Source organism: Penicillium antarcticum, assembly GCF_028974205.1.
Source record: "Penicillium antarcticum strain IBT 31339 chromosome Unknown utg000003l_segment0_segment0, whole genome shotgun sequence".
NCBI lineage: Eukaryota > Fungi > Ascomycota > Eurotiomycetes > Eurotiales > Aspergillaceae > Penicillium > Penicillium antarcticum.
This window is the reverse complement of record NW_026695301.1, coordinates 1,670,062-1,695,010: the sequence shown is the minus strand read 5'-3', so window position 1 is coordinate 1,695,010 and position 24,949 is coordinate 1,670,062. Positions and strand designations below refer to the sequence as shown.

At 49.0% G+C, this 24,949-nt stretch overlaps 9 protein-coding genes across 9 annotated transcripts; 3 read left to right on the top strand and 6 right to left on the bottom strand.

Moving 5' to 3' along the window:
- Positions 1-88: 88 nt before the first annotated feature.
- Positions 89-1,132, top strand: N7508_003340 (phosducin family protein; the record flags this gene model as incomplete). Its single annotated transcript, XM_058461406.1, has 3 exons — positions 89-700; positions 831-1,060; positions 1,117-1,132. The coding sequence occupies 3 exons, from the start codon at positions 89-91 to the stop codon at positions 1,130-1,132; spliced, it is 858 nt and encodes a 285-aa protein (XP_058321983.1).
- A 1,093-nt stretch (positions 1,133-2,225) lies between these two features.
- On the bottom strand, positions 2,226-3,684 carry N7508_003339 (putative transcription initiation factor subunit (TAF30); the record flags this gene model as incomplete). Its single annotated transcript, XM_058461405.1, has 7 exons — positions 2,226-2,314; positions 2,399-2,519; positions 2,575-2,718; positions 2,799-2,941; positions 3,072-3,223; positions 3,487-3,527; positions 3,676-3,684. The coding sequence occupies 7 exons, from the start codon at positions 3,682-3,684 to the stop codon at positions 2,226-2,228; spliced, it is 699 nt and encodes a 232-aa protein (XP_058321982.1).
- Positions 3,685-4,859: 1,175 nt separating this feature from the next.
- N7508_003338 (Ran GTPase-binding protein YRB1) lies at positions 4,860-5,884 on the bottom strand (the record flags this gene model as incomplete). The annotated part of the gene is made up of 4 exons (XM_058461404.1): positions 4,860-4,933; positions 4,983-5,111; positions 5,166-5,427; positions 5,606-5,884. The coding sequence occupies 4 exons, from the start codon at positions 5,882-5,884 to the stop codon at positions 4,860-4,862; spliced, it is 744 nt and encodes a 247-aa protein (XP_058321981.1).
- A 405-nt stretch (positions 5,885-6,289) lies between these two features.
- N7508_003337 (uncharacterized protein) lies at positions 6,290-8,842 on the bottom strand (the record flags this gene model as incomplete). The annotated part of the gene is made up of 1 exon (XM_058461403.1): positions 6,290-8,842. The coding sequence occupies one exon, from the start codon at positions 8,840-8,842 to the stop codon at positions 6,290-6,292; it is 2,553 nt and encodes an 850-aa protein (XP_058321980.1).
- A 3,129-nt stretch (positions 8,843-11,971) lies between these two features.
- On the bottom strand, positions 11,972-13,697 carry N7508_003336 (glycosyltransferase family 15 protein; the record flags this gene model as incomplete). The annotated part of the gene is made up of 5 exons (XM_058461402.1): positions 11,972-12,313; positions 12,363-12,765; positions 12,817-12,903; positions 12,956-13,445; positions 13,481-13,697. 5 exons carry the CDS (start codon positions 13,695-13,697, stop codon positions 11,972-11,974), a joined length of 1,539 nt encoding a protein of 512 aa, XP_058321979.1.
- Positions 13,698-15,224: 1,527 nt separating this feature from the next.
- Positions 15,225-16,418, top strand: N7508_003335 (PH domain-containing protein; the record flags this gene model as incomplete). The annotated part of the gene is made up of 1 exon (XM_058461401.1): positions 15,225-16,418. One exon carries the CDS (start codon positions 15,225-15,227, stop codon positions 16,416-16,418), a length of 1,194 nt encoding a protein of 397 aa, XP_058321978.1.
- A 775-nt stretch (positions 16,419-17,193) lies between these two features.
- Positions 17,194-19,161, bottom strand: N7508_003334 (uncharacterized protein; the record flags this gene model as incomplete). Its single annotated transcript, XM_058461400.1, has 10 exons — positions 17,194-17,329; positions 17,392-17,494; positions 17,555-17,838; positions 17,915-17,998; positions 18,054-18,230; positions 18,286-18,369; positions 18,431-18,594; positions 18,647-18,771; positions 18,834-18,911; positions 18,966-19,161. The coding sequence occupies 10 exons, from the start codon at positions 19,159-19,161 to the stop codon at positions 17,194-17,196; spliced, it is 1,431 nt and encodes a 476-aa protein (XP_058321977.1).
- Positions 19,162-19,693: 532 nt separating this feature from the next.
- Positions 19,694-21,337, top strand: N7508_003333 (NAD(P)/FAD-dependent oxidoreductase; the record flags this gene model as incomplete). The annotated part of the gene is made up of 7 exons (XM_058461399.1): positions 19,694-19,975; positions 20,029-20,184; positions 20,241-20,350; positions 20,402-20,558; positions 20,617-20,723; positions 20,778-21,086; positions 21,151-21,337. 7 exons carry the CDS (start codon positions 19,694-19,696, stop codon positions 21,335-21,337), a joined length of 1,308 nt encoding a protein of 435 aa, XP_058321976.1.
- Positions 21,338-23,462: 2,125 nt separating this feature from the next.
- Positions 23,463-23,951, bottom strand: N7508_003332 (uncharacterized protein; the record flags this gene model as incomplete). The annotated part of the gene is made up of 1 exon (XM_058461398.1): positions 23,463-23,951. The coding sequence occupies one exon, from the start codon at positions 23,949-23,951 to the stop codon at positions 23,463-23,465; it is 489 nt and encodes a 162-aa protein (XP_058321975.1).
- Positions 23,952-24,949: the final 998 nt, after the last annotated feature.

Sequence of the window (24,949 nt, the reverse complement as noted above, 5' to 3'; positions counted from 1 at the left end):
CGTTTCAGGGGGAACCCGTTCACACATCCTTGTAACTCCAGACTCAGCACCCCAGGTTTAAATCCATCCCATATCCCTCGCATTCGCCATGTCCGCCCAGGACGAATTCAACCAGCTGGTGAACAGCAACCATTCCCGCTTCGCTACCCACCCCGAAGACCACCATAACTCGGACTCAGACGAAGCCCTCTACTCAGACGAGGAAAGCAGCCGCAAAAACCTCCGCAACCGCACAATCCACGACTCCTCCGACGAGGACGATCTCTCAGACGACAACATGGTCTCGTCCCGCACGGCGAACTACCAAGTACCCAATACGGTCTACGATGCGAACACCGGGCCGAAGGGTGTCATTGCCGATGCGCAGGCATTCGAGCGCGCAAGGAAGAAGTCTTTCCGTCGGACGCTGCTTAATGCTGCGGGCTTTGATGGTAACGGGGCTTCGTTCGCTGCGAAGACGCGTGATGACTCGCCGCATGCCGAGTCCGGTTCGGCTAGTGATGATGACGATGAGGCGCGGTTCTTGAGGAAGTGGAGGCAGTCACGGATGCAGGAGCTGCAGGGCCGTGGACATCGGAGATTGAGTCCTCGTGGGCGGCGCTTTGGGTCGGTTGAGAATGTTGATGCTGTCGGGTATCTTGATGCTATTGAGAAGGTCACATCGGAGACTGTAGTTGTTGTTTGCATTTATGATCATCAGGTATGTTTCTGCGTTATTGTTCCCGAGCCTCGGGTCTACTCTACGGTATCGTACACGTGGGGAAAGGAGGAGGCTGTGATCTATCACATTTGGATTGACTTTGGCGGACTATGCTAACTGTTTTGTTCAGTCGGATGACAGCGCCATCGTTGAAGAATGCCTCGTTACTATCGCCCGCAGGCAACCCACTACCCGTTTCGTCAAGTTGCACCAGGATATCGCTGAGATGGATCACATCAAAGCCCCTGCTATCCTAGCCTACCGCGGTGGCGACGTCTTCGCTACCATTGTCGATGTCCTGCGCAGTATCCCGCGTGGCCGGAGCTGCAGTGCTGATAGTCTTGAAGACCTCCTGAAGCTGTATGTTCATTGTTGATCCCATCCCATTCCAAATACACTATACTGACATGTTCCAGAAACCGCGTGCTATGATCTCTCTTTCTCTTTATTCTAGTCACCACTCTTTGACTGCGTGGTAACGAGGCGCCATGGCTGTCCGGGTGGTCTTTTTTGCAGGACCGGTCTTGTTTTTTTCTCTCTCATCTCCTTTTCATCTTTTGCTCGCTCTCCCTACACGCCTCTTTCACCCCCCCCTGTCTCTCTCTATCTCTCTATCTCCTCTTTGTCTCACATCCTTGATGGATACACTAGTTGCACTAGATGCACTAGCTGCATAGTAAAAAAAAAAAAAAAAAAGAAACGTGGGTCTTGATGTCGGCGTTGATCACTAGAAGGGGTGGACTCGGTTGGCCGATGGTCTGGATACTATTATGTCGCATTGGACATGGGACATGGCTGCTTCTGCTTTCTCTTCTTCCTTGTCTGATACTTTTAGCTTACTTTGTTACTGTTACTGTTACTGCTCGGGGCTGGACTCGATTTGTTGTTGGTTTAGATATCCCATGTTTGTCATTTCTGAAACGAAGTCTTTCCTATTCAGTTATTCTATTCTTCTACCCTGGTAATGTAGCATCTCTACTCACATACCTTGATTGACTTCGATCCAGTCTAGTAGCCAGGGATCCAAAGATGTGGAAGACATATCCTACCTCCACCGTGTTGATTTGGGGAGGGAATGATTTTTATCCCTTCTAGGCTCCATACAAGCATACTCAGATCCCAACTTCTCACAAAGAAACGTAGCGGAGATCAAGTGTTATCAAGATTGGTATCAGATCCATACTATCCAGCGAGCAGCAGAAAAGTCCAAGCAGAGGCAAGAAGCAGAAAGAAAAAGAGAACAAAGAGAGCCATCCAATTTCCTTCGACGGTCCGCTAACTCCCCGGGGTGTGCGTGTCAAAAGACAAGAAAACGAAAGAAAGAGAAGAACAAGGGATAGAAAGAAGCATGCGAACTAATAAAAAACGGGACGGGACATATCGTGTCGTATAGACACAGTGGAGAGACGAGACAAACAGATGAAGAAGGGTGTAGGCAAAAGAAGAAACAGGAGAAGAATCGAATTGTTCACCCCCTCCTGATTACGTCCTGTCCTTCTTTTCCTCTTGGCTCGATGTTAGGCCCTTAGAGGGCTCCGCGCTCCGCTGTGAAATCCCAAAGCATCTTGATCAGTGCGTCTGGGAGGGTATAGAGGTCGACATGGAATTCTCCGACTGTACAAAGATTGTGAGCAGGAGGTCATTTAGGAAGTAGACGAAGAAAAGTGACTTTTCGTCAAGTTCACGGGGTTCACTTACGCTCAACGTCGTTCTTTGTGTATGAATCTGCAGCCTTGTGGTCATGCACCATCTGCACAACCTGCAGGAGATCATCCTCATTGAGCTTCTGGAGTCCCTCGGCAAGCTTGTCCATATCGACCTGGTGATACTGGTCAGCCTCACAGCCAAGCACAACGCAGTCTGGGCAAACTTACATTCTTTTCCGTGCGGCTGCGCTTCTTCTTGGCGCTCTCCTCACCAGCAAGAGGACGCTTCGACTTCACTCCGTTCTCGTCGCCGGGGACAGGTCCCGACTCGCGGAGAACGGCCATCAGAGGCGGCTTGGGGTTCTTGAAAGTCTATATCAAACAAATTGTCACGGGTCAGAGCACAATACTTTTCTAACCGTATCTCCATTCTGATATAGACTGATACTCACTATAACATGCTTGGATTCGTAGCGGGTCTGGGCGAAGTTCAGGTCATGGGCAATGGTATAAGACTTGTCAGCGGTGAGCTCGATGGACATGTCGAATTCACCCCATCCTTCCTCGGCAATACGGAAAGGAGGGTTTCTAAAGGCTATTGAAGTAAAAGGTGAGGGCGTCAGCATATGATCCTGCAAGCACAAATCGATAGACTGCTTCGCCGTTGGGCATCATAGGCAAAGCACAGCCAACTGCGCAGCTGGTCAATTAGGATTATAACGTACTCTGGGTTGCGCGTTCGCCGAAACTTGGGTGCAGGTGGAAGGTCACCTTGTCGAAGACAGTGGCCGGAACCAGCTCGCCCTTGTCGTTGACGAGCCAGACCTCAATGTGCCACGAACGCTGCGGAAAGCCCTCGACCTCCGATGGCTTGTCACTATCGAGAGGGAAGACCCACGTTAGCTGGTGCTTTGACTAGATGCTTTGTATGTGTAGGTGTTCGTAGGCGGAGGTGGAGGTGGAGGTGGAGGAAGGCGATTTTTAGGCAACGGAGATGGAGGACGGTGGTGTCCGTTCATGCGCGCATTGCCTTTTCATGTTCGTTTGTCATGAGGCCCAGGAGCAGAGCCCCCAAGACTAGAGAGCGAAGCGTGGGAAGGCGCGCGTGGTCGGGGCAGGAAGGGAGGGGAGGCCATGTACATGATGTGCTGCTCAGTGATGAGACGAACGGTGCGCTTGACCTAATGCATCGATGAATGAGTTAGCTAGAGCTCGATTGGGCCAAAGCTGGGAGGTTTCCAGAGGCAACGGTGTGAGCCCTGCAAGCAGAGCTCGCGGTGACAATCCCAGTCCTGTAGTCACTTCGCTGAGGAAGGGGGAGTGACTCACGTCAGGCATTTTTGGAAGCAAAAGTGAAAGCGACTCGGCTTTCAGATTCTAATCTAGATCTTCGGGTGAAAGACGTTGCAAGGATGTAACTGTCGGAGAACAGTTTGCGCGGGTTAGTGTCGGTCTCCACGCGCGAGTGCCGGAGCAAATATTTTGGGCGTGCAAAGTAGGGCAGAATGAACGTCTTCGAGTCAACTAGGCGGTGGCTCTAATATATAGACGCCAATGGATTCGTGGTGGTTGTTGCAGATTGGAGGGGAAACGTGTAGGTGAAGTCGGCGAGGGTCCATGTTTGTCTCCCCATTTCTATGAACTCGACACTATTCACGCCGTCCCAAATTGACATTGATATACGTTCATACATTGTATTCACTGCATCTATGTCGCAAGATCCACGGTGTACGAATATGCGAATTTACGAACTATCGTCATTTTCGATCTGAAACATCCGAAAGATGGATCTTGTGGTTCCTTGAGAGAGGCACCAGCACCAGTACATTTTTATATACATGAGACGGCTATAAAAGTGTTCTGTATGTGCGGTGTTCCTTACTACAGCCTATACTTCCGTTTACACCATGGTCTATATAGTATGGTTACAGTCCGTGAACCACGAAGGATAAATGGTCATCCGGATCTCAACCTCACATCGCAAAGCCGAATCCGGATTCAGACCAGAGCAGTCCGTTCAACCGAAAGGAATTGAAGGTTCTTGCGTTCCCTACACCTGTGCAACTGGGCTACTTGCACATTCATTGAAGTACTGTTTATCACGGCGCATGGGCAAATGGTAAGTCGTAAATTACTTATATCAGGGTATGGTGATGTGCAGGGTGTATATTCGATGGGGAGATGTCTATCTACTGCTTAACTGCGAACCACCGATGTCAGGGAACTGCCCTCCATTTCGTAGACTGCATGGCTCACGGTAGCATGCGAGGAGCATCTTCATAACTGCTGCCTCGCCTCGTCGCGTCGTAGGGATCGGGGGTTTATTGGAATGGAATTGAAAGGGATGGGGTGACGGTTGAAACGATTTGAAAGGGGGCGAGAATGGGGGAGTTGTTTTTTTCGAGAGCAAGCTCCTGAACGTTGCATACAGACAAAGGTCATGCATGCCCAGTGCAGAATGGTTGTGTGTCTCTACACTTTCTCGAGAAATCAGCAATGAAAAAGGGAGCCGTTTACTCCTGAGCGGCGAAGAGCTTCTCGTTCTCCTGCTGGGCCTTCTCGAAGGCCTCCTTGAAGGCATTGGCGTCTAAAAACGGTTAGAATGGCTCGTTCCAGATCGAAGACGATTCACTCACTCTCGCTGTTGGCGAAACGGATGGCCAGGGTCTGAGCTTCGGGCTCACCCTCGGAGACATCGGCGGCGGCATTCCAGACCCAGCTGCGGTCACTGCCGACGTTGGCACTGAGCTTCATGTCGGGGACGACTGGTAGCATGTGTTAGCTGCAACTCGCAAATATCCACTTGCAGATAGACTCACTGTAGTGGTTGGCGCAGACCTTCAAGGTCTTGTCACGGCGCATGACGAGACGGGTCTTGTGGTTCTCCTTGTGCTTGAGCAGACGGACGTCACCGGTACCACGCTCCTTCCACTCCTTAGACTCGCGGTCGAACTTGAAGAGCTTGGCGCGCATCTTGAAGGCCTGCTCCTCAAGCTCCTCGTTGGTCTTGGTCTCGACCTTCTCGGTAAGGTGGATCACGGGCTCAAAGTGGACATCAGGGGACTCCTCGACAGTCTCCTCCTACATAGAAATACCGACATTAGCACAAGCGCGGCGAAAATTAAGCATCACTGGTATGGTATGGCATGGCTGCGACGACCCCACTATCTGGGGAAAGGGGCACAGAAACCCCGCTCCCATCGTGTACGCGTCCAGCAATAATCCAGCCATACTAGTATCTCAGGTACATCACACTCACCTCGTCCTCGGCCTTCTTGGCCTTGGAAGAGCCAGAGGGCTCATCGGCATCGTCGACCTCTTCCTTCTTCTCCTTCTTGGGGCCGCCACCGAACATGGAGAACACGCTGTCAGTGGTCTTCACAGCGGCATCCTTGGCAGTGTCGGCTGCCTCCTTTGCGGTCTCGGTAGCAGCCTCGGTGACGGACTTCTCACCCTCGCCGGTGGTAGTCTCCTCGGGCTTCTTGTCCTCAGGAGCGGCGGTGGTGGGGTCGGGCTTAGTCTCAGCGACGTCAGACATGGTGACTGAAGGGTTCCAGAAATTCGGTTAAAAAGATGAAAGAGGGACGAGATGGCTGAGTTCCACGTAGGTAAGAGTGGAATACAGGAAGAAAATTGGGAGTGTTTGTTGATCAGAGCGGCGATGAGGGGGGAAAAATTAATAGTTTGGGTGCCAGGCAGAACCCGCCACCGCCTTCGTCTTAGGTTTTGTATATGCAAACCTCCGGAAGCATGAAGACACATTGTTTCTATGATAGATTTCAGTGAAGCTACGTAAATAGCATAAAGCATAGTATTGCGCTAGAAGAACTCGCGTGAGCTGATGCCCAGTCCTGTTACCCCACTAAACCTAATCGCCGTAAACAAACCCATCCGCCAAGTCATAAAGCAAGTACAAAACAAAAAGAGACATCATTCATCATTTCTAACGAGAGAGGATTGAATCCTCTTGCTTGCCCGAATCAAGGCCCAGGACATGGCGCGCACGCGACTGAGCCCGATCCAGCGCTTCGCATTTGCGAGCACTGCGCACCCGATCCATCATACTGCGGAGGTCAACCTTCGCAGCTGAGTTTCCAATGCGACTCCATGCATCATGCACAAGCTCCTTAACCTCCTTGTTCACGCGACTCGAGCGAAGTTGCAGCACAGAAGAAGCAGTCCGGAATCGCTGAAGGGCGTTGCGGGTGAATACCTCGGAAATCTGCTTCGACCGTGAGAGGACTGTGTCGCGCGCACTGAGGCTATCACGACGTAGAATATCGGCGTCGCGACGTAAGATATGCGTTCTCTTCACTACATCGCCCACGACCAACTGCAAGTCGGTGGAAAATCGGCCGTACACCTCGGTGAGGCCAGTTTGAGCCATCTGCAGGTCCTTCGTAAACTGCACAGAAATTCCTTGCGCGGCGCTCTTCCAACTTGCAATCTTGAGCCATGGTGTTCCAAAGTCGACGGCCATACTCTGGTTGATTGGTGATTTTGACTGGGCCGTGATTGTCACGTCGATTAAACCGTATGCATTCTCCCGGTCCAACTTAAGCATGTAGACCCCCTCGAACAATTGTGATAGCTCGTATGGAAGATCTTTGCTTTGCCTTTGAACGCTCACAATGAAGTGAGGCAGTTTCTTGGAGGTTGTAAGCTTAGAAGGTGGCTTGATGATGACATGGCAGTCTCCCACAGCCTGGATCTCAAATTCGTCCGTATTCGTTGATCCCGAGACAGAAATAGAAGGTACCGTGATCTCTCCGGGGATTGATACCCCCGCAAGAGGGACATGTGAGATCTGTACAGAAGATGATGGCTGTATCGAGTGTGAAGTCTGACTTACTCTATCGAGAGACAGAATGGAGGATGAGGTTATTTGAGATGCCACAGGAGCGAATGCATTGGAGAGAGTCGATCCAGCAAGGCACTGTGTCAGAAAAATGACTATTACCTTCATAGCAGCGTAACCGATAGAGAGGGCAATGCCTGAAATGAGAGTCAAAGCGACTAGACGTAGTGTTGGTGCCCATTCACGAACCCGAGCGGCATAGGAAGATGGAAGCCAGCTTTCAAGATATTTCTCATGACCGGGAAAGAATTGTGTTTGGAAAGAGTCGGAGGTCTCAGCAGTGAACTTATGTGCCTTCTTAGGGTAATGACGGACGAGCGATGCCAAGTTTCGGTTGAGCTGCCCAGGTGTGATGCTCTCGAAAGTCTTCAAATCGATTGGATACCGTCGAAGAACTGCAGTTTCTCCCGACTCTGGATGCCGAGATTCCAAGCAAGTGTGCAAACTGTTGTGATTGAGAGGGATTGTTTCCCCAGCCATGTTCCACAATGGCTCCTCTGAAATCATCATTGCCGGGATTCCATGGCGTTCGAGGAAGGCGTGAGTAAGATACTGGGTACTGATGGCCTTTGCATCATCGCGGCCCGAGACAAAGATAATTGCTACGTCTGGGAGAGTCCAATCTGAGGCTGAGGACACACGGTAATCCGAGCCATTCCATGCTGAAGTGCAAACCGGGCGGTTCTTGAACTTCAGGCTCAGGGTATTTGGTCGGTCCACACTGGGATCAACTGTGGCTTCCACGCATTCATCAACCACCAACTGAACATGGATCGGGAGGAGCTCAGCAAAATTTGGAACAGCCCCTGCACCAAAGGAAGTTGGCACAACGTGGTATCGGGAAGACTCAGCAGAGCTGGTCTCCGAACTGGAGCATGAGCTTGATACTAGAACATCGCCGATCTTATCGAGAATGATATTTCGGAACTCGGGCTGTCCAATGTAAAGCACACGGAAGGGCTTGTCCAGGTCGAGACTCTGTTTGGTCATCGTCTGCTGGACAGTAGCCATGAGTATGGAATCGGTTGAGTTAAAGGGCAACCGACTCTTCAACTCTTCGGCTGCAGCCCCATCAAAGATGCGGATGGTATGTTTGAGTTCCACTCTCTCGATCTCGGGCCACTTTTCGGGCTCCACAAATTCGATCGAGTCACTGGAGTTGGAGAAGGTCGGTTTGGTAGTTGTGGTGCTATCATCGATTGTGCTCCTTCTGAACGGAAAAAGAGTCGGCAAGTGCTGAGAACCCGAGGCACTGCACGGGACTTCATCTCCTATTATTCCATCATCTTCCTGGTTGTCTTCGTCCTGCACCTCGGCCTCGCTGCTGCTGTAGCGTTCATCAAGGCTTGCAACGTCGTCGGGGGTGGTCTGGTCGATGAGGGAGCATGTATCAGTCTGCTCGGAGTGACTGCCATCCTCCGAGTGTATATCAGAAACACTCAAAGTGGCCCAGCTATCACTCAAGGTATTTGGCGGATGTTCGGAAGCTCGTTCTGACGTCATATTGGTAGGTCGTGAGCGAATAACCCACTCCTCCACGGAGGCAGTCAGCGGAGGGAAAGTCGGATATTGCAGGTGAGAAGCAATCTGGGCACTGGTGAGATGTCGTCGAGGCGACGACTCTGGAGTGTCAGTCATATCTGCGTAGTAGGCAACTTCATAGAGCGGGCAAGCGGCGGGAACAGGAGCTTGGGGGATCTCTCAAATCGGAGAGATAAAAGACGAAGTCAAGAATAGCAGAGTTAGAAGGCAGAAAAACGGAGCAACACAGAAGGAAAGGTTGGAAGATACTAGATAGAGTCCCAGAGCCAAATAGAGTGATAAGCAGGTGGGTCTGCGGGGAGCCCGATGGTCAGGTGCGTATCTGACTCAGGCAGCGACGTGAGGGATATTTTCTCCAAACTATGAGTTCTTCAAAGAGAATAGAAAGTGGTGTAGCATGATGGAACTGAAAGAGTTATCACGGCAGATGAGGGGTGTCGCGATAAGAGTGGATGACCCGAATGACAGTCATGGCGGGGTTGTACTGGGTACCTGGGTAGCCATGGTAATTGCGGCTTGGGGGAAGTACCGGTACAACCATGTTTGCTTGTCAACAGCCAACCTGCATGGATCTCCATGTGGTTTTTATTTGCCCCTCTCAGCCCCAAATATAGACCAAGTGGTATCAAAGTGTATACTCTGGAAATACCTTTGAATACGTGTACCGAATAGCATGAATATTTACTGTAAGCCAACGCTCAAGTATCAGCAACTTGGTTGTATACTGCGGGTAGGATCCACTAGCCCCACTATACCTTAAAATCGGACTACACGCGAATGCTTGCCTTGAATAGCAGAATGGGTTTGTTCTATAGAAATGCAACTACTGATTTTCACGTGGGTTCCTGGATGGCTCGTGGGAGCTATCTAGACAACGAATCCCAATTTGATAACACACGTAACAAATATCAAAGTCCCCTTCACAGCAAGAATAACAGTGGTAGAAACCCTCAGCTCCAGGGATTGAAGTACAGCAGACATCGCACCACTTCGCGACAACCTTCTTCGACTGCTTATTCGACTTTTCAATGGAAGTGGGACCAGTGGAAGTAGCGGAAACCCCCTGCAATGCTTCCATAACATCGTGCCTTCCCTGTAGCGTGGCATCGTACAAGGCAGTACGGCCAAAATTGTCTTGAATATTACAGTCGATACCATGGATAGTTAACAAGGCGCGACATATCTCTACAGCACCCAGTATTGCTGCAGCATGTAACGCTGATCCCTGTGTTCGATATTGCACCCCCAACGCAGCAAGATATTAATGCTCGACTTTTTCGTCGTGGTGGCCTCAGAAGATGCCCGCGTAGCCACAGAATGGATCTTTATCAACTGCCCTTTCAAGTTCATGGATATTTGAGCAAGCAAGCATATCTCCAACGTCAAAAATCGACAAGTATTTCAGAGATATAGTTCCAATGTCATGATGGGCAGTTGGAAACCATGTGGTGGTGTCGCTCAAAATATTCTTGCGTTCTATGATGGACCAGCCGAATGATTTCGCTTTTCTTATCAACCGTAACGAGACCCGCGCATACTGAAACCATATCGATGATGTCCGGCATGTTATCTCTGTCAAATTTAGACTCATCAACCTCGACAGCAAGAGCGATCTGAAGTTCAGTTGTAGTAAGTTGTCTTTTGGCGCAAGTCATCCACGACAGCACCTGCAGAGCCACCTCGACCTGATCCGGAAGCCGTGCTTGGATTCGCTGCATGGCATCATCCTTCGATCCTTCTTCCTTATTCCCTGTTCTCCGCCCCGCTACCTAGCGCCGGGGTGTCGAGACGAGTGATGCCTGAAATCTCTACCATGGGGGTGGTGGACTGCGTATTTAGCCAATGACGTGCTTGGTGGTATCATGCCTCCCCAACCGCAATGCATTCTCTGGCTTAACTCTTTCCGCGGGGATGCATCCAACAAAATCTTGAGGTTGATCTATGGAATGAATATAATCTGCTTACGGTCTTTGTTTCGTAAATAATTCATGTATTGGTAGTGTAGATGCTCGGCCCTTGATAGTGGGTCGAATAATTGGCAGGATCAAAGTGATATGTGCAGTTAAGCTAGAAAGTAGGAAAGTAGTTCATACATACAATGATTCACCAGGATTCATAGGGTTTATGCCAACATACAAAACCTAAATCGAATACTTTCCTATCAGTACCACAAAGTGTATGTGTAGTGCGAACATATATTAGGCCCTCTACCCCCCGTCCATGCCTTTCCTAATTCACGAAACGTTCTATGCTCTGCCCTTCTGGATTGTCATTTTCATGACCAGTTTGTCATTGTCATGTATATATGAGAAGGCCAGTAATGCCAGAATTAAATAACTAAATTATACTTTAGACAACACAAGAGAAATAGACCGAAGAATCAAAGTGCATTATACTGATATCATTCTTCACGTAATTCACCGGGTGATTATTCCATACTCTATAGACAACCATGCTCGATCTGGTATTTGCGAGATTTAGGGGGAAGGGAGGGGGGCAATGCGAGAAAACAATCCGGGGATGTAGGCCACGGTGGACGAGAAAAGGGAAAGGTATGTACATTTCATAAATGCATGCTGGACGACAACCACAAAGCCTGATTATGGTATCGAGGGGAAGAAGGGGAAAGACTCGAGGTGGTCGATGAGGTAAAGGTTGGTTAAGAGACAAGCTGTCGATATAGACGGTGGGAGTTGCTTTGAGTTCCCGCCACTATACCGGTTGTCTCTTACCACCGCGATAAAACTGTTTGCTTGGTGACCGGACGGCAGAACTGTGCTTCCAATTCTGATGAAGCAGAAGACAGAGGACTTGCCACCAGAAGAATGACAGAGGATGCCGCGGAGCACACCAATGGAACCGAAACACTATCATGGCAGGACCATTCAAGATAATCTCGAATATTCCCAAGACACCAGTACTCACGGTGAAAAGCCGCATTCTTTCCAGAAACCACAGGTAAATCACACAGCTAACCGCGGTAGCCCAGCATGTTAGATGAATATGTTAACAGGGATGATGGAGATGCCATGCCATCTTCCGAATGAAAAGCTGTCAGATCCATTGAACGCCACCCAAAAAGGAAACCCCATGGCCAGCGTAACATGCAGGCTCCAGCATTAAACTCCCAAGGGCGAACCCAAGTGATGCTCATGGCCGACTAAACAGACAGGGAAAGGAAACGGGAAATGCGGCGAGCACTGAGCATCAAAGCATGGGCATCATCTATGGTGAAGCCCAGCCGCCAGCGACGTCAACCCATTCATTGAGACAACTGCCCTGCTTGCCTTCGACATCGACAATGTCAGTGTCACAACGGCACCGGCAGCCGACACCGTTCTCCTTGACCTGGTCAGGGGCGGCCCAGTATTCATCCTCCTCGATGCGCTTCTTTTCATCATCCGTGGTCTTCTCGAGGTAGGGGATACGGGGCAATTGACGGGCCGGGGCGTTGGCTGGGCAATGCTGGATGGTGGTGTGGCGGTAACCAAAGTCACGGAAGTAGTGGATGTCACTAGGCGCAAGAAGGGCACCGGCGGCGAGAGAGTGGATAGGCGCATCACCCCACTAAAACAATTAGTACCAACCTCAACACGTGTTCAAAGAATGGACATACCCGTTCGTTCCAGAATCCACCACTCCTGTCCATCATGGTAAAGAAGTCCTCGTATTCCTTGCTTCGGAACCAATCCAGACGAGCGATCTCGAAGTTACTCCAGAAGTGGCACATGTTGTAGCTCTCGCCTTCCATGGCCTCTGGGTCGACGTCCTTCAGGTTGTTGTCACCGGGATCGGTTTGAAGGATTTCGTCGGGCAGCTTGTCCTGCTGCTTCTCTTCGGGGGGAGTTTCGGGCTTGGGCTCCAAGAACATCTCCCAGAGACCCTTGGACTTGAGGTTGTTCTTGCGCTTGTAAGCAGCGGCGTATCGGAAGATGTTCGGGACGGTCTCTCGGAGCTCCTTCACTGCAATAGTGAATCCGTAGGTCTTGTTGGCTTTGGCCATCTCGAGGAAGGGGTCACTAGTCGAGGGTAAGTAAATTGACATGTATCAAGCGGAATAGGCGTCTTACTAGGTGATGTCACAGAAGTACTTGATCTCGGGCTCCAAACGCCAGTACCACTCATACTTCATCAGGAGAGGGTGCTTGTAGAAGTGTCTGTCACACAGTTAGCGCCATCGCTCGGTCCTAAAAATTGTCGGATACTGACCCTGAGTAAAATCTGCACATGTGGTGATAGCTTTCCATGCCACCGTACATGATAGCGGCATCGCCTTGCTTCCGGATACCTTCCTTGGCGACCTCATGGTCCACCCAGTCAGGGAATCCCCACATGCTGTTATCGATCTTGCCGAATTCCACAGGTGCGCTGGTGTAGTTCTTAACCGTGGCAATGAACTCATCGTCGAAGTCACCGTCGTTCAAGAAGACATAGGGGTAATGCCACCAGCGGTTGAAGTGTCGCTCAATTGACTTAAGAGATTGAATAACACCATCCAGCTCCTTGTTTCTGGCAAGGACAACAAAAGCGGCATTGGCGCGGGGAGCCTTCTCGATTTCGGGAGGGTCGATAGGCATACAGCCGGTAGCGAATACTTTATCATGCTTTTCGCTAATTTTTCTATAGAGACAGCAAGTTAGCCACCGCGCGAGGGTTCGGAGATGGATATAGACAAACCGGATAGAAGGCGGAGTGCCCGCTGGAATTAGGATCCCCCCGGAGACGAAGGATGACGGACGAAAAGAAGCAAAATAAGAACAATTACAAGGCATGGAAATAGTAAAACAAAGCCCAGGGGTATAGAAATAGATGAGTTACCCTTCAGGCGGATCCGCCGCCGGAAAAAGGCGAATCTGGGATGATGGAGGCGGCCTTTCTCATGAGAGGCATCTTCCAACGGCAGACTCGGCGCGCTAGGCAGCCGTTTCGTGATTCGTTGAATGAAACTCATGGGTACGATTGTGGGAGGACCCCCAAATATGGTAGAGGTCAGCTATCAGACCCAAGCGACAGCACGGGGCCGTAAGGGAGATCGTGGAGAAATCGTGTCGGGAGTCAAGAGACAAGGGATGAAGTCTCTTGGGTAGAGTAGATGGCGAGATCGAAGTCGGGCCGTTTGGCTCACGGGACGATCCGTAGACAGGATCGTGATCTCGAGAGAAAATGGAGAAAATGACAGCAAAACGAGTGGCCGGAGGAATGCCTCCTTTCCTCCCCCAACTTTCTCAGTCCCGTATACAAATGGGGAGAGCGCTGGGAGCAACGCAAACAACTGTAAGCAGGGTACACAGTAAAGGGGTTGACATCAACAAGGATGGGATGAGGAAGGGAAAGAGAGAGAGAGTCGGGGATGGGGATGGGTTGGAACTTTGCCAAGACCAGGGAGGCGCAAGCGTGGCCGTCACCCTGAGACGGTCTTTTTGCCCCTGGGTAGTGCGTGGTGGCGTTGACCCAAGTATGGTATGGTAATCTATTCCGCTTCTGATATTTGGACATGGCAGAATAATTCCATTTCTGCAGTAACTAGTGATAGTTGATGTGTGGCGCTATGTACAGTATACGAGATTTATTTAGGGTCTATGATATGAGGAATACCTTAACCTCAGATATCAGTGCGATTCGGTCCCATCCAGAATATGCTTGTGTTTGTGTACTCTCCTATGTACAACTGTGCCTTAATGAAAAAAACGTATCTGAGTTCCACTTGATCCACCAAGCCCTACGCTGTAACTGAATGCTCAACCCTGAATACCAACCAGGGCATAGGCGTTGGCAAGCAACCAGTTTATACACATTTGACTAAATTACCAAGAATAGCCCGTATAGCTAAATGGGCAAAGGTCATTTTCCCCCATACCTTACACAACGCCTGTCTTACATGTCGAAGCTGCTCCTTGGCATATGTAGATCCAAGGGTTCCAAACCCTTCGCCGTTGTAGGGCCGAAAATAGCCCCAACGGACTATAGACCCTATTAACTTACACTTACTCTTACTTGACTTACAGTACACTGTGGCCTCTCACAATGTAGATCACAGGTACCTGGTACCTGCATGTCCATGACTGCAAGGGTGTCCGTGCAGGTACCCAGTACCCAGGGTCCTGCTAATTTCACTAGTATTTGGTAATTTTAATTTCCGACGTTCGAGGCCTCAACTAGAGAGTCTGGACTGTTTTTTGAGACGGGTTGATAGCGATCAACGCTTGGATTGATCAGGAGAGTATAGGGGTCGCGTGGGTACGGCTACCGATTGAAAACCACTCTAGTACTCTGTACTGTGCATACTGCATACTTTTACATTAGTCTGTAAGTTGAACATGCAACATAAAGTACTCCGTCGCATGTAGATCAGACCCTGACCAAAAGGCTTGGTTCAGGCCAAGACTCCGTCATCCCTCTCTCCGCATGACGCTGTTTATGGAAAAGCATCCCCTTTTCCAGTCTTCCTAGGCTTCCCCTCTTCAACCTACCTATCACTATGAATACGGCGCTTACGAGGCCCTCTGTCTCCGAGGGGAGAACCCCAATCATCAAGGTCCCGGATCCCCGCCCCTCATCTCACCTTCTCGCGGGGCCTCGCGCCAGCAGGGGGAATCTGGATCCTTTTTCGCCAGTGAACGAGAATGGGAGCTTCGAATTCGACCGCGTGGTGAAGACAGGAAGGGTCCAGCGCCGAGTCAAGCACAAACACGTCTTCCGCGCCTCTTGGAAACCAGCCTACCTCGTCCTCCGACCGAACCTCCTGTCCGTCTACAAGGATGAAGAAACCACCCGCCTACGAGTCTCAATCCCCCTATCCGAAGTGACCGCCGTCACTCCCGTCAAGTCAGCGCGCTCCACCCGGAAACACGTCTTCGGCGTCTTCACCCCTGCCACCAACTACCGTTTCGAAGCGCCGACACAGCGCGATTCTGAGGACTGGATCCAACGCATCCGCGCCGAGACCCCGGGAAACGAGGACGAGCAAGCTTTCCTAGCCTTGACCAACCGCCGCGCACCTCCGGTCATCCAAAAGCAGCTCGTCGACGAGACAACCGACCAGTCTGACTTCGACCTCGCCGGTCGCGCCAGCTCCCCCGAACCACGCCACACCCGGTCAACACGGAGCCATGCCCCGAACCTCCCTTACATCCAGGATTACTCGGGCAACGAGGGAAACGAGGCCTCCTTCTCAGAGTTCTCCGATGGGTCCCCGCCAACCCGTAACAGCCATCTACGATCGATGCCATCTATTCATTCTCTCTCACTCTCCGCGCCAGAGGATAAACTAGCACCTCTTCCTCGCGACGCAAGCAAACCATCCGACCTGGGCATCCTCAGAGATCCCGAGCGGGTCGCCTGTCAGGGGTACCTGCAGGGGCTACGTATCCAAGGGACCGTGCGCCAGTGGAAGCGACTCTGGGTTGTGCTGCGTCCAAAGAGTCTGGCCTTTTACAAGGATGACGCGGAGTACTCTGCGCTTAAGATTATTCCCATGGCGCAGGTATTCGATGCGGCCGAGGTAAACCCTCTGTCGAGATCGAAGACGTTCTGCATGCAGATTATCGCCGAGGAAAAGACCTATCGGCTTTGCGCGCCGGATGAAGAATCCCTCGCGCGCTGGTTGGGCTCCTTGAAAAGTATTCTTGCTGCTCGTCGGAAATTGGATCCGGCCTTGGGAAGTTCCGTATAATCAGTGAAGAGCTTGTCCCACTCTTCCCATTCTCATATCCGATTACTCTCTTTCTCTCTCTCTCTCTCTCTCTCTCTCTCTCTCTCTCTCTCTCTCTCTCTCTCTCTCTCTCTCTCTTTTTCATCTTCCCACGTGTCTCGGCGATTCTCTTTCTTCCTTTCTTTCTTCCTTTCTTTCTTTCTATCTATTTCCATCTTTCATTCAATATACCCAGGTTGGCGATTCCATATCGCCTACCCCTCGTCTCAGGCGGAGATAGCGAGGAGTTTCGGAGTCTTCGAGGAACGAATCGGCGTTAATATTTGACCACATATCGAGTGGCCAAAGAGGAGTTTTTATTTCTACCACGAGGCTGCCCGGCTTCTCTTCACTTGAACTTATTGCTCGTCTCATTTGTTTATTCATTTGGGGCCGTACATCTTTGTCCATGTCTCACTGTCGAATCTGGCAATATCACTTTCTTTGTCTTTTGATTTCTATTTGAACTTATTTATTTATGAGGAGCACTTAATATGCTGTACCATGTTGTCTCCGGTATATTGTCTTACTAAAGTTCATAAGTATAATTTATTTGATATGGAACAAAATGAAACCACTCTGTTTCGGCTTGACTCATATTTTTGAGCGCAAAGTACACCCTCATCAAGAATTTATTACAATGCTTGGACTGCTTGGAGAGTGACCAGGGCAGCTTGCATAGGTGACGCTATACTGACCGTATATTGTTTTCATTGAAACAAAATCTAAATGACTCCGATGATGACATCCAACCAGACTATACAGCAACTCTCTTCTCGAGAGCCGCATTCTGCTGCTCAGCAACAACATCAGCAGGAATACGATCAGGCGTGGTGTTCACCAGCATGATCATAGGAGCCAAAGCAACTCCCAGTAAAGCGAAAGTCACACAGCTAAAAAGAAGTCAGCGGACTCAATTCCTACAAAGGATCATATAAGAAAAGGGAAGACATACAATCCAACAAGAGGATCACTCGTCGTCTGAGTATTCATCCCATAGGCAATAGCCTGACCAATAGCTTCGATGCACCTAAATGCAGCTCCATTGCGGACATTTTCTGCGAGAACCATCAAGTCAGCCACTTTCAAACACACCCACTGAACACAGCAAACCTCACCCTGAGCATCAGTCGCAAAAGAAGACAAAAGCCAATACATATAAGACTGCGACAAAGGACCGGTAGTCTGGATAAAGAAATAGGGCAAGAAGGACGAGGCATAGAGCCCGTCATCCCAGTCAATCTTGCCCGGGTCATGTCTGTTGAATCTTGTTTGCATGATGATTGACCAAATATAGACGCCGACATTGAGGGTGACCACTATGTAGAGGCCTATTTGGGCGCGGCGACGTTGACTAAGGCTTTTCAGGTCTAGGATGAAGCCGAGGCCGAAGCAGCCGATTCTGGTGGATGTGTAAGTCTGGGCTAATTCGAAAGCTTTATTGGATCGTGTGGATATGGATTTAGACTTGGACTCACATGCAGAAGAATGGAGAGATTAGAGACGAGAGGGCGCGGGAGCGTACTGAGAAGTAGGTTCCCAGGTAGGTGGACCATGTGCCTCTGTTCGTATGTTAACTTGTCTTCCATTTGAATAGAGGACTGTCGGTTTTCGTACGAGTAGAAGAATGACCATAGAGCCCAGAGGGCAGACAACATTATGAGTTTCGACGTCATTGTCTTTGAAATGCGTTTCAGTTCCTGCTTGGTTGAAAGAGTCTCTGCAGTGACGATTTTCGTGCCATCTGATCGAACGACGCGTTCAAAGGGTGTGATCAATAGTGCGAATGGAAGGCTGAACGACATCAGGATTGGCTCTCTCTATCAAATTTTGGATGGAATGCACTCACGCCAGAGACTCGATAATCACAAAGGCAATATAAGTATCGGGAGAAATTCCACCCTCGGCTCCTTTCTCATGATTCTTTGAGAGGCTGAAGCGACGTTGTTAATTTATCCTCATCGCTTCATCTCTGCACGGGTAAGAAGACTCACTTGATTGCACCTCCAACCAACTGGCCAAGATTCCGCGAGACGATCCACAAGGCTAGATACTTTCCACGGGCACCTGACGGTGCGAGGGTCATGATGGCTCCAGCTTCAGCGACATACCAGCAGGCTGTTCCAATACCGCTGATAGCACCGCTGAGGATGAGGTACTAGAATATATGTTACTAAACAGTCGATTTGTAAGAAGTCTTAAGCACTCACCCATTGATTACCAAATTTGCTATTGCAGTAGTATGCAGATCCCTCAATAGGGAATGACATTGATCCAAGAACGAGGGCCCATTTCACACCGATCTTGTTGACTAAAGGGCCGCCCAAGAAGCAGACTAAATGACTCACATCAGGGCACTGATCCTTTTGAGAGTTGCGGTGTTGTAGATTAACATACCGACGGCGAGTAGGCCATATGTAATTGCTGTTGCGATGTTTGATATATGCGGAGTTGCAAGACCACCGCCACCAAGACCTACGAGAAATTATCAATTGGAGCTGTATAATACGCTCGGCGTAGAACACTCACCAGTGATTGCATCGGCCATAGCTGGCCCACAAAAGGCCTGGATACTCAACAATATCATCTGCGTCAAACTATGCTGCCATACTCGTTTCCATCGTGGTACGGTCGCTCTGTACCGCACCATATCGACTTCGCCGACATCGGTGTCTGGTAATGGTAGAGCATCCTCATTGGGGATAGCAGTTTTTGTATCAGCCATATTAGCCAGTATAAAAACACAACAATTTGGTCTAGGATGCTAGAACGGGTTACATTGGGTTATTTATACCCCGTGTCTATACATTACGCTTATCTCCCAACAGTGACTCGAGTCACATTCCCCTCATCTTCCCAGATAGGATATTAAATCGACGGAAGGTCCACGCTCAGCTTATCTATTCTAGAGACTCTCGCTTCTTTCTATGTATTGGTTATCTGGGGATGGAGTGGACTGTTCCCCCGCGTTCTCGATTTCGTGGGGTTGAGACGATGGAAGGTCCAAACGAACGAACTGCGCTAGCCTCCACTTCGCATCATCCGGCGAGAATTCGCACCAATTATTGCTGTTGGGGTATTGATAAACACTGGTGTGAGAAGGTGTGATAGTCTGAGTCAACCGAGATAACCATCGATCATATGGTCCTACTCGGCTTTATCAATGACTGCCTGTGATCCCCTGAACCGTACCTCCTCACCTGTGCCTTTCTCCTTGCACTCGCATCATTCACACTCAACACAGGCCGATTCACGAGATGGCTTCTTCGCGTGCAAATACAACGATTGTTGTCGTCGGAGGAGGCGGCACAATTGGATCTTCTACTGCATTGCATCTGATACGCTCTGGCTACACGCCTTCTAACATTACCGTGCTGGATGTATATCCAATTCCATCACCACAATCGGCAGGACATGATCTCAATAAAATTATGGGTATTCGCTTGCGCAACAAGCCTGATCTACAGCTTTCGCTAGAGGCTCTTGACCTGTGGACGAATGATGTGTTATTCAAACCGTTCTTTCACAAGGTTGGCATGGTGGGTCAATCCATCAATTGCTTCGAGATATTTGCGCGTTAACACAAACCTAGATTGATTGCTCTTCGTCGAAAGAGGGAATTGAGAATCTTCAAAAGAAGCTTCAATCTCTTATTGATGTGGGTCTCGGACTGGAGAAGACCAATACTTGGTTAAATGAAGATGAAATCTTGAAAAGGGCGCCCTTTTTTACGCCGGAACAAGTCAAGGTGATCTTTCTATGAACAGATACTATTTGGGAAGTGACTGACCAGTTAACGCACAGGGATGGAACGGCTTATTTTGCAGTGATGGGGGCTGGCTTGCTGCTGCCAAGGCAATCAATGCTATCGGACAATTCCTAAAAGATCAAGGTGTCAAATTCGGATTTGGCGGGTATGTGACAACATTGAACTGAAGGAACCATTATTTACCAATAATGTTTAGGGCTGGAACCTTTAAGCAGCCTCTGTTCGCAGATGAAAGGACCTGTATTGGCGTTGAAACAGTCGATGGAACGAAATATTACGCCGATAAGGTAGTTCTGGCGGCCGGTGCATGGAGCTCGACATTAGTTGATCTAGAGGATCAGTGTGTCTCCAAAGTAAGTTGAACACCCAGTGCAACAGACCGAGCTCTTATACCAACAAAGCGAATCACAGGCCTGGGTATACGCTCACATCCAACTCACGCCTCAAGAAGCTGTCGAGTACAAGAATGCACCCGTCGTATATGACGGTGAATATGGTTTCTTCTTCGAGCCTAACGAGTAAGCAGACATTCTAACCCCGAGGCCAGCTGAAGTGCTAATTTCTGCTCGCAGATTTGGAGTAATTAAAGTTTGTGATGAGTTCCCTGGCTTCTCTCGCTTCAAACAACACCAACCCTACGGCGCCACTTCTCCCAAGAAGATCTCAGTTCCTCGATCACACGCCAAACATCCTACAGATACATATCCCGACGCATCTGAAGTAACCATTCGAAAAGCTATTGCAAGATTCTTGCCCCAGTTCAAGGATAAAGAACTGTTCAATCGGGCTATGTGTTGGTGTACGGATACCGCCGATGCTAATCTTCTGATTTGTCAACATCCCAAGTGGAAGAACTTTATCCTGGCTACGGGTGACAGTGGGTAAGTTGGAGTGTGCAGAATAGGGCGTTGTATACAGTAATGGGCTTGCTAACATATGCGATAGTCATTCCTTCAAGGTGTTGCCAAATATTGGAAAGCATGTCGTCGAGCTGATTGAAGGATCGCTATCTGAGGAAATGGCCCATGCGTGGAGATGGAGACCTGGTGGTGATGCCCTCAAGTCTAGACGCGATGCCCCTGCGAAAGATCTGGCTGATATGCCGGGGTGGAAACATGATTCTAGGCTATGATGGAGATACTATGATGGAGACATGGGCCATTTCATAGGCTCTCACGCTGTATACTTACAGCCTCACGCTCTCGTAGAAATGTATTGCCGTCGTACATGCAGGTCCAATTTTTATTGATAATGCACTTATTATATTTGATCACAAGTCTATCAGTATTCTTCTCTTAGAGCATATCACTTTTGAACCAAATCTCGTATTCCTTTGCCCTCCGAGTTCGAAAACTAACCATAATTTCAACGGTACGAGGGGTAGGGTTCAATGACGAGGGCTCATTGGAATGAGACACCGTGACGTTTACATCAGCATGAATACTTGAATTGAGCAGCTAAAATATACGCCTCGTTAGCATTATTCTGGAACGATTTGTCTGTCCCCTAAAAAGGAAGATATAAAAAAAAAAAGATAAAAAAAAAGGGCGGAAATCGCCGGATATGGTCAGTAGAGAAGTGGCACCCACTCAGAATGCTGTAGTGACATGACCTTACGACGCTTTCAAGGCAACTGTCCCAAAGGTAATACACGGGTATTTTTCCAACCAATGGCTGTTCGAATTCAAGCATAGGTTGAGCTGTTTAAGTACGCTAATGAAACCAAGCCTTTCGTACATAAACTTAGTCCCAAAGGAACTACTCAGATTTGACTTCTACGCCATCGGTCACCAAATCACATGAGCTTTCATTTCTATCAAGCTGAAGCTTACCATTACGCAGCCGGGCGATATAAAATTCAAGAACAGAGCCCAGGATAGCACTCACTCCCTAGAGTATGCACTTTCAACCAGAGCGATGAAGAATTGGCTAGGTCTTCCCAACTGGAATTTTGGAGCTTCCAATGCCAGCAACGACAAAACATACGATGAAGAGGATCTTCGATGGGGATATCGGCTATCACAATTGCCTCCACGAAGTTGCCGGCTACTAAAGCTGAGAAAAGCTACGGTTCTTTTTCTTCTGATAGACCTAATAGTCGTCGGGCTGTTACTTCAAACCCTCTCGCCGCTCATCGTTTTATTGCGCAGAAATGAAGAGCTGTTCGGGCCTCGAGTAGCCTTGTCCACCCCTAATCCGAATGCTTGGCGTCCAATGAACTTAACAGGCAAGATACCGCGAATCCTGCACCAAACTGCCGCCACTGAGACGATCCCTAACAAATGGATCGAGTCGCAACAAAGCTGCAAAGAGGCCTATGCAAACTTTGATTACAAGGTGATTACTCTTCATACGTTGTGAAAGTGCTATTAATCTACGAAGGCTTCGCTTTCGAGAGAACTAGTCAATATTGGACTTAGCTAATTGATTCTAAGCTGTGGACCGATGAGTCGGTTCGGAATTTCCTCTCTGTTGACTATCCTTGGTTCTTGAATACCTGGGACGCCTACGACTTTCCAATCCAACGTGCAGACGCCCTACGCTATTTCATTCTATATCATTTTGGTGGTGTCTATCTCGACATGGATACCTGGTGCAATCAAAGTTTGCCTATCCACGAACTTGAATTGGGCACATCGGCACACTACGCCTTGTTCAAATCAACAGTACCTACTGGCGTGACCAATGACTTTATGGTAACCTCTGCGCGGCATCCGATTTATGCAGCAGCAATTAACAAACTGCCTATTTCTTATGCGACAACTCGCTTCTGGGCTCGATGGCAGCCCTACTGTGCTGTTATGATATCTTCTGGGCCTATGTTCCTCACTCTGGTCATAGAGAAGTATTTGCTTCATCAGCCTTCGCTACCCTCACCGATAGTAGGGGTCATCAATGCAACGGAACTGGCGCCATACATCACCGACCTTGAGAGTGCTAGTTGGCATCGAAAAGATGCACCAATTTTTATGTGGATTGGAAAAAGGAGTTGGACTTGGTTTTTCATGGGGGCGATTGGGTTAGCTGCTGGCCTATCCCTATTTCACCGTTTACTGACGGTTATCCTTGATCGCGTACCTTACAAGGTTGATTTTGGGATCGATTCGTCTATTCCGAAGCTGGCCAAACATGCATGACAGAGACAGAATGCCAAGTAATATCGGACGAAGTACAGCTAGTCATTATTCATAAGATTGCTTGATTCGATACACTATTCGGTTCTCAATAAACGTAAACACTTCAAACCACAGTGAAGGTTATTGCAGTGGATTGTCGACAACGGCATCTCTAATATCAACCGCGAGATCTCCCAGTATACCTTCAAAAGGAGGGGTAGAAACCTCCGCGAGATACCGCTCGTTGTCAAGGTTGGTCAGATGAAGTTCATTGCCAATCTGCTTCCAAGGTCCATTCCAATAAAGGGATGCTATCAGAGTAGTTTCATCGCGATAGAGGTCAATCATTCCCTCAGTTCCTAGCCCAAAAGCTGCACTTCCGCAGACCGACACCACGGCACTTTGGCCATGCGGAATTGAGATCTGATTGACATCTTCGGGAGAGATGAGCCTGAGAGTGCCGCTCTTCTCGTAGGGTTGGCCACTGGTGATAACGTTAGCCAAATGATGGGAAGCCCACTTGATTTCAAGCTGATACCGGATACAGTTCAGGTTTCTCAAGAAGATGGTGCCTTCTTCAAGATTGTTGTTTATGGTCAGAGAAATGTGTTGTGTAAGGTGACAATTCATTTGTTTTGTCTGGCAGCGAAATAGAGCGTTCGAATAAATTGGAAACCTTGTTGGACTTATATTCTCAAATTTGGTGGATTTCCAGGCGAGAGTCTTGTGTCGCTGGAATGTTGAAGAGAATACAAAATCCCCGGATCCAAACGTAGATTTATTGGTGGTGGCGGGTAGCTACTTGACATAGCCTGAGATATCTTTCTATTGATTCGATGACGAGACGCGTAAGTCATCCCGATATGGTAAATGCGATGTGGCGCACCAAACCCTAATTACTGGTGGCATTGTCTGTCACATAAAACCGGGCGATACATGTGGCCACGCCAGGCATCTGCGGTTCCGAGCTGCGAATGGCTTACCTTTACCCAGGTTTTAGCTGACGGCCTCGGATTTTCTCAGGCAGGGTTTGTAGGACAATGTGCATGCGAGGCGATTTGCAACTAGCTTGAGACTAGATAGACTATAGATGTCATCAAACTCAAATATCTCTAACAGCCCCTTTACTAAATCTATCCTATCAGGAACGAAATGGAAGCATTTAAGCCGGAAACTGTTCAGAATGATTTTTCTATTCTTTGGCCCGAGTCGCGCGTCCTTTCGAAGTCGTATGATCCTTTTAGTTTGCGAAATGACGTGCGTCGTATACTCGACCCATCATAGTGAATAAATCGGATCTTTGTCCTCAAACATTAACGCGTGTATAGTAAGATGCTGCATCATAGGAATTTCTTGGAACAGCAAACTTATCACGCATCCTACAATAGATCTTGGATACTAAATTTGTGTGAAATGCCGATATTTGCTATGACGAATCTACCTCGACATAATCCGATTACAAGAGCCTCACATTGCCTGTCTTAGGTCGCAGATGCGCTGTAAGCTTCTTTCGCATTCCGTGTATTTCTTCCTGGCAACCAGGAATGTGAATGATCTGGAAAACCCAGCCCTATGTGAGGAGTGTATTTAGAATATGCGTTCCAAGGGGCGTTCTATTGCATCTGTCG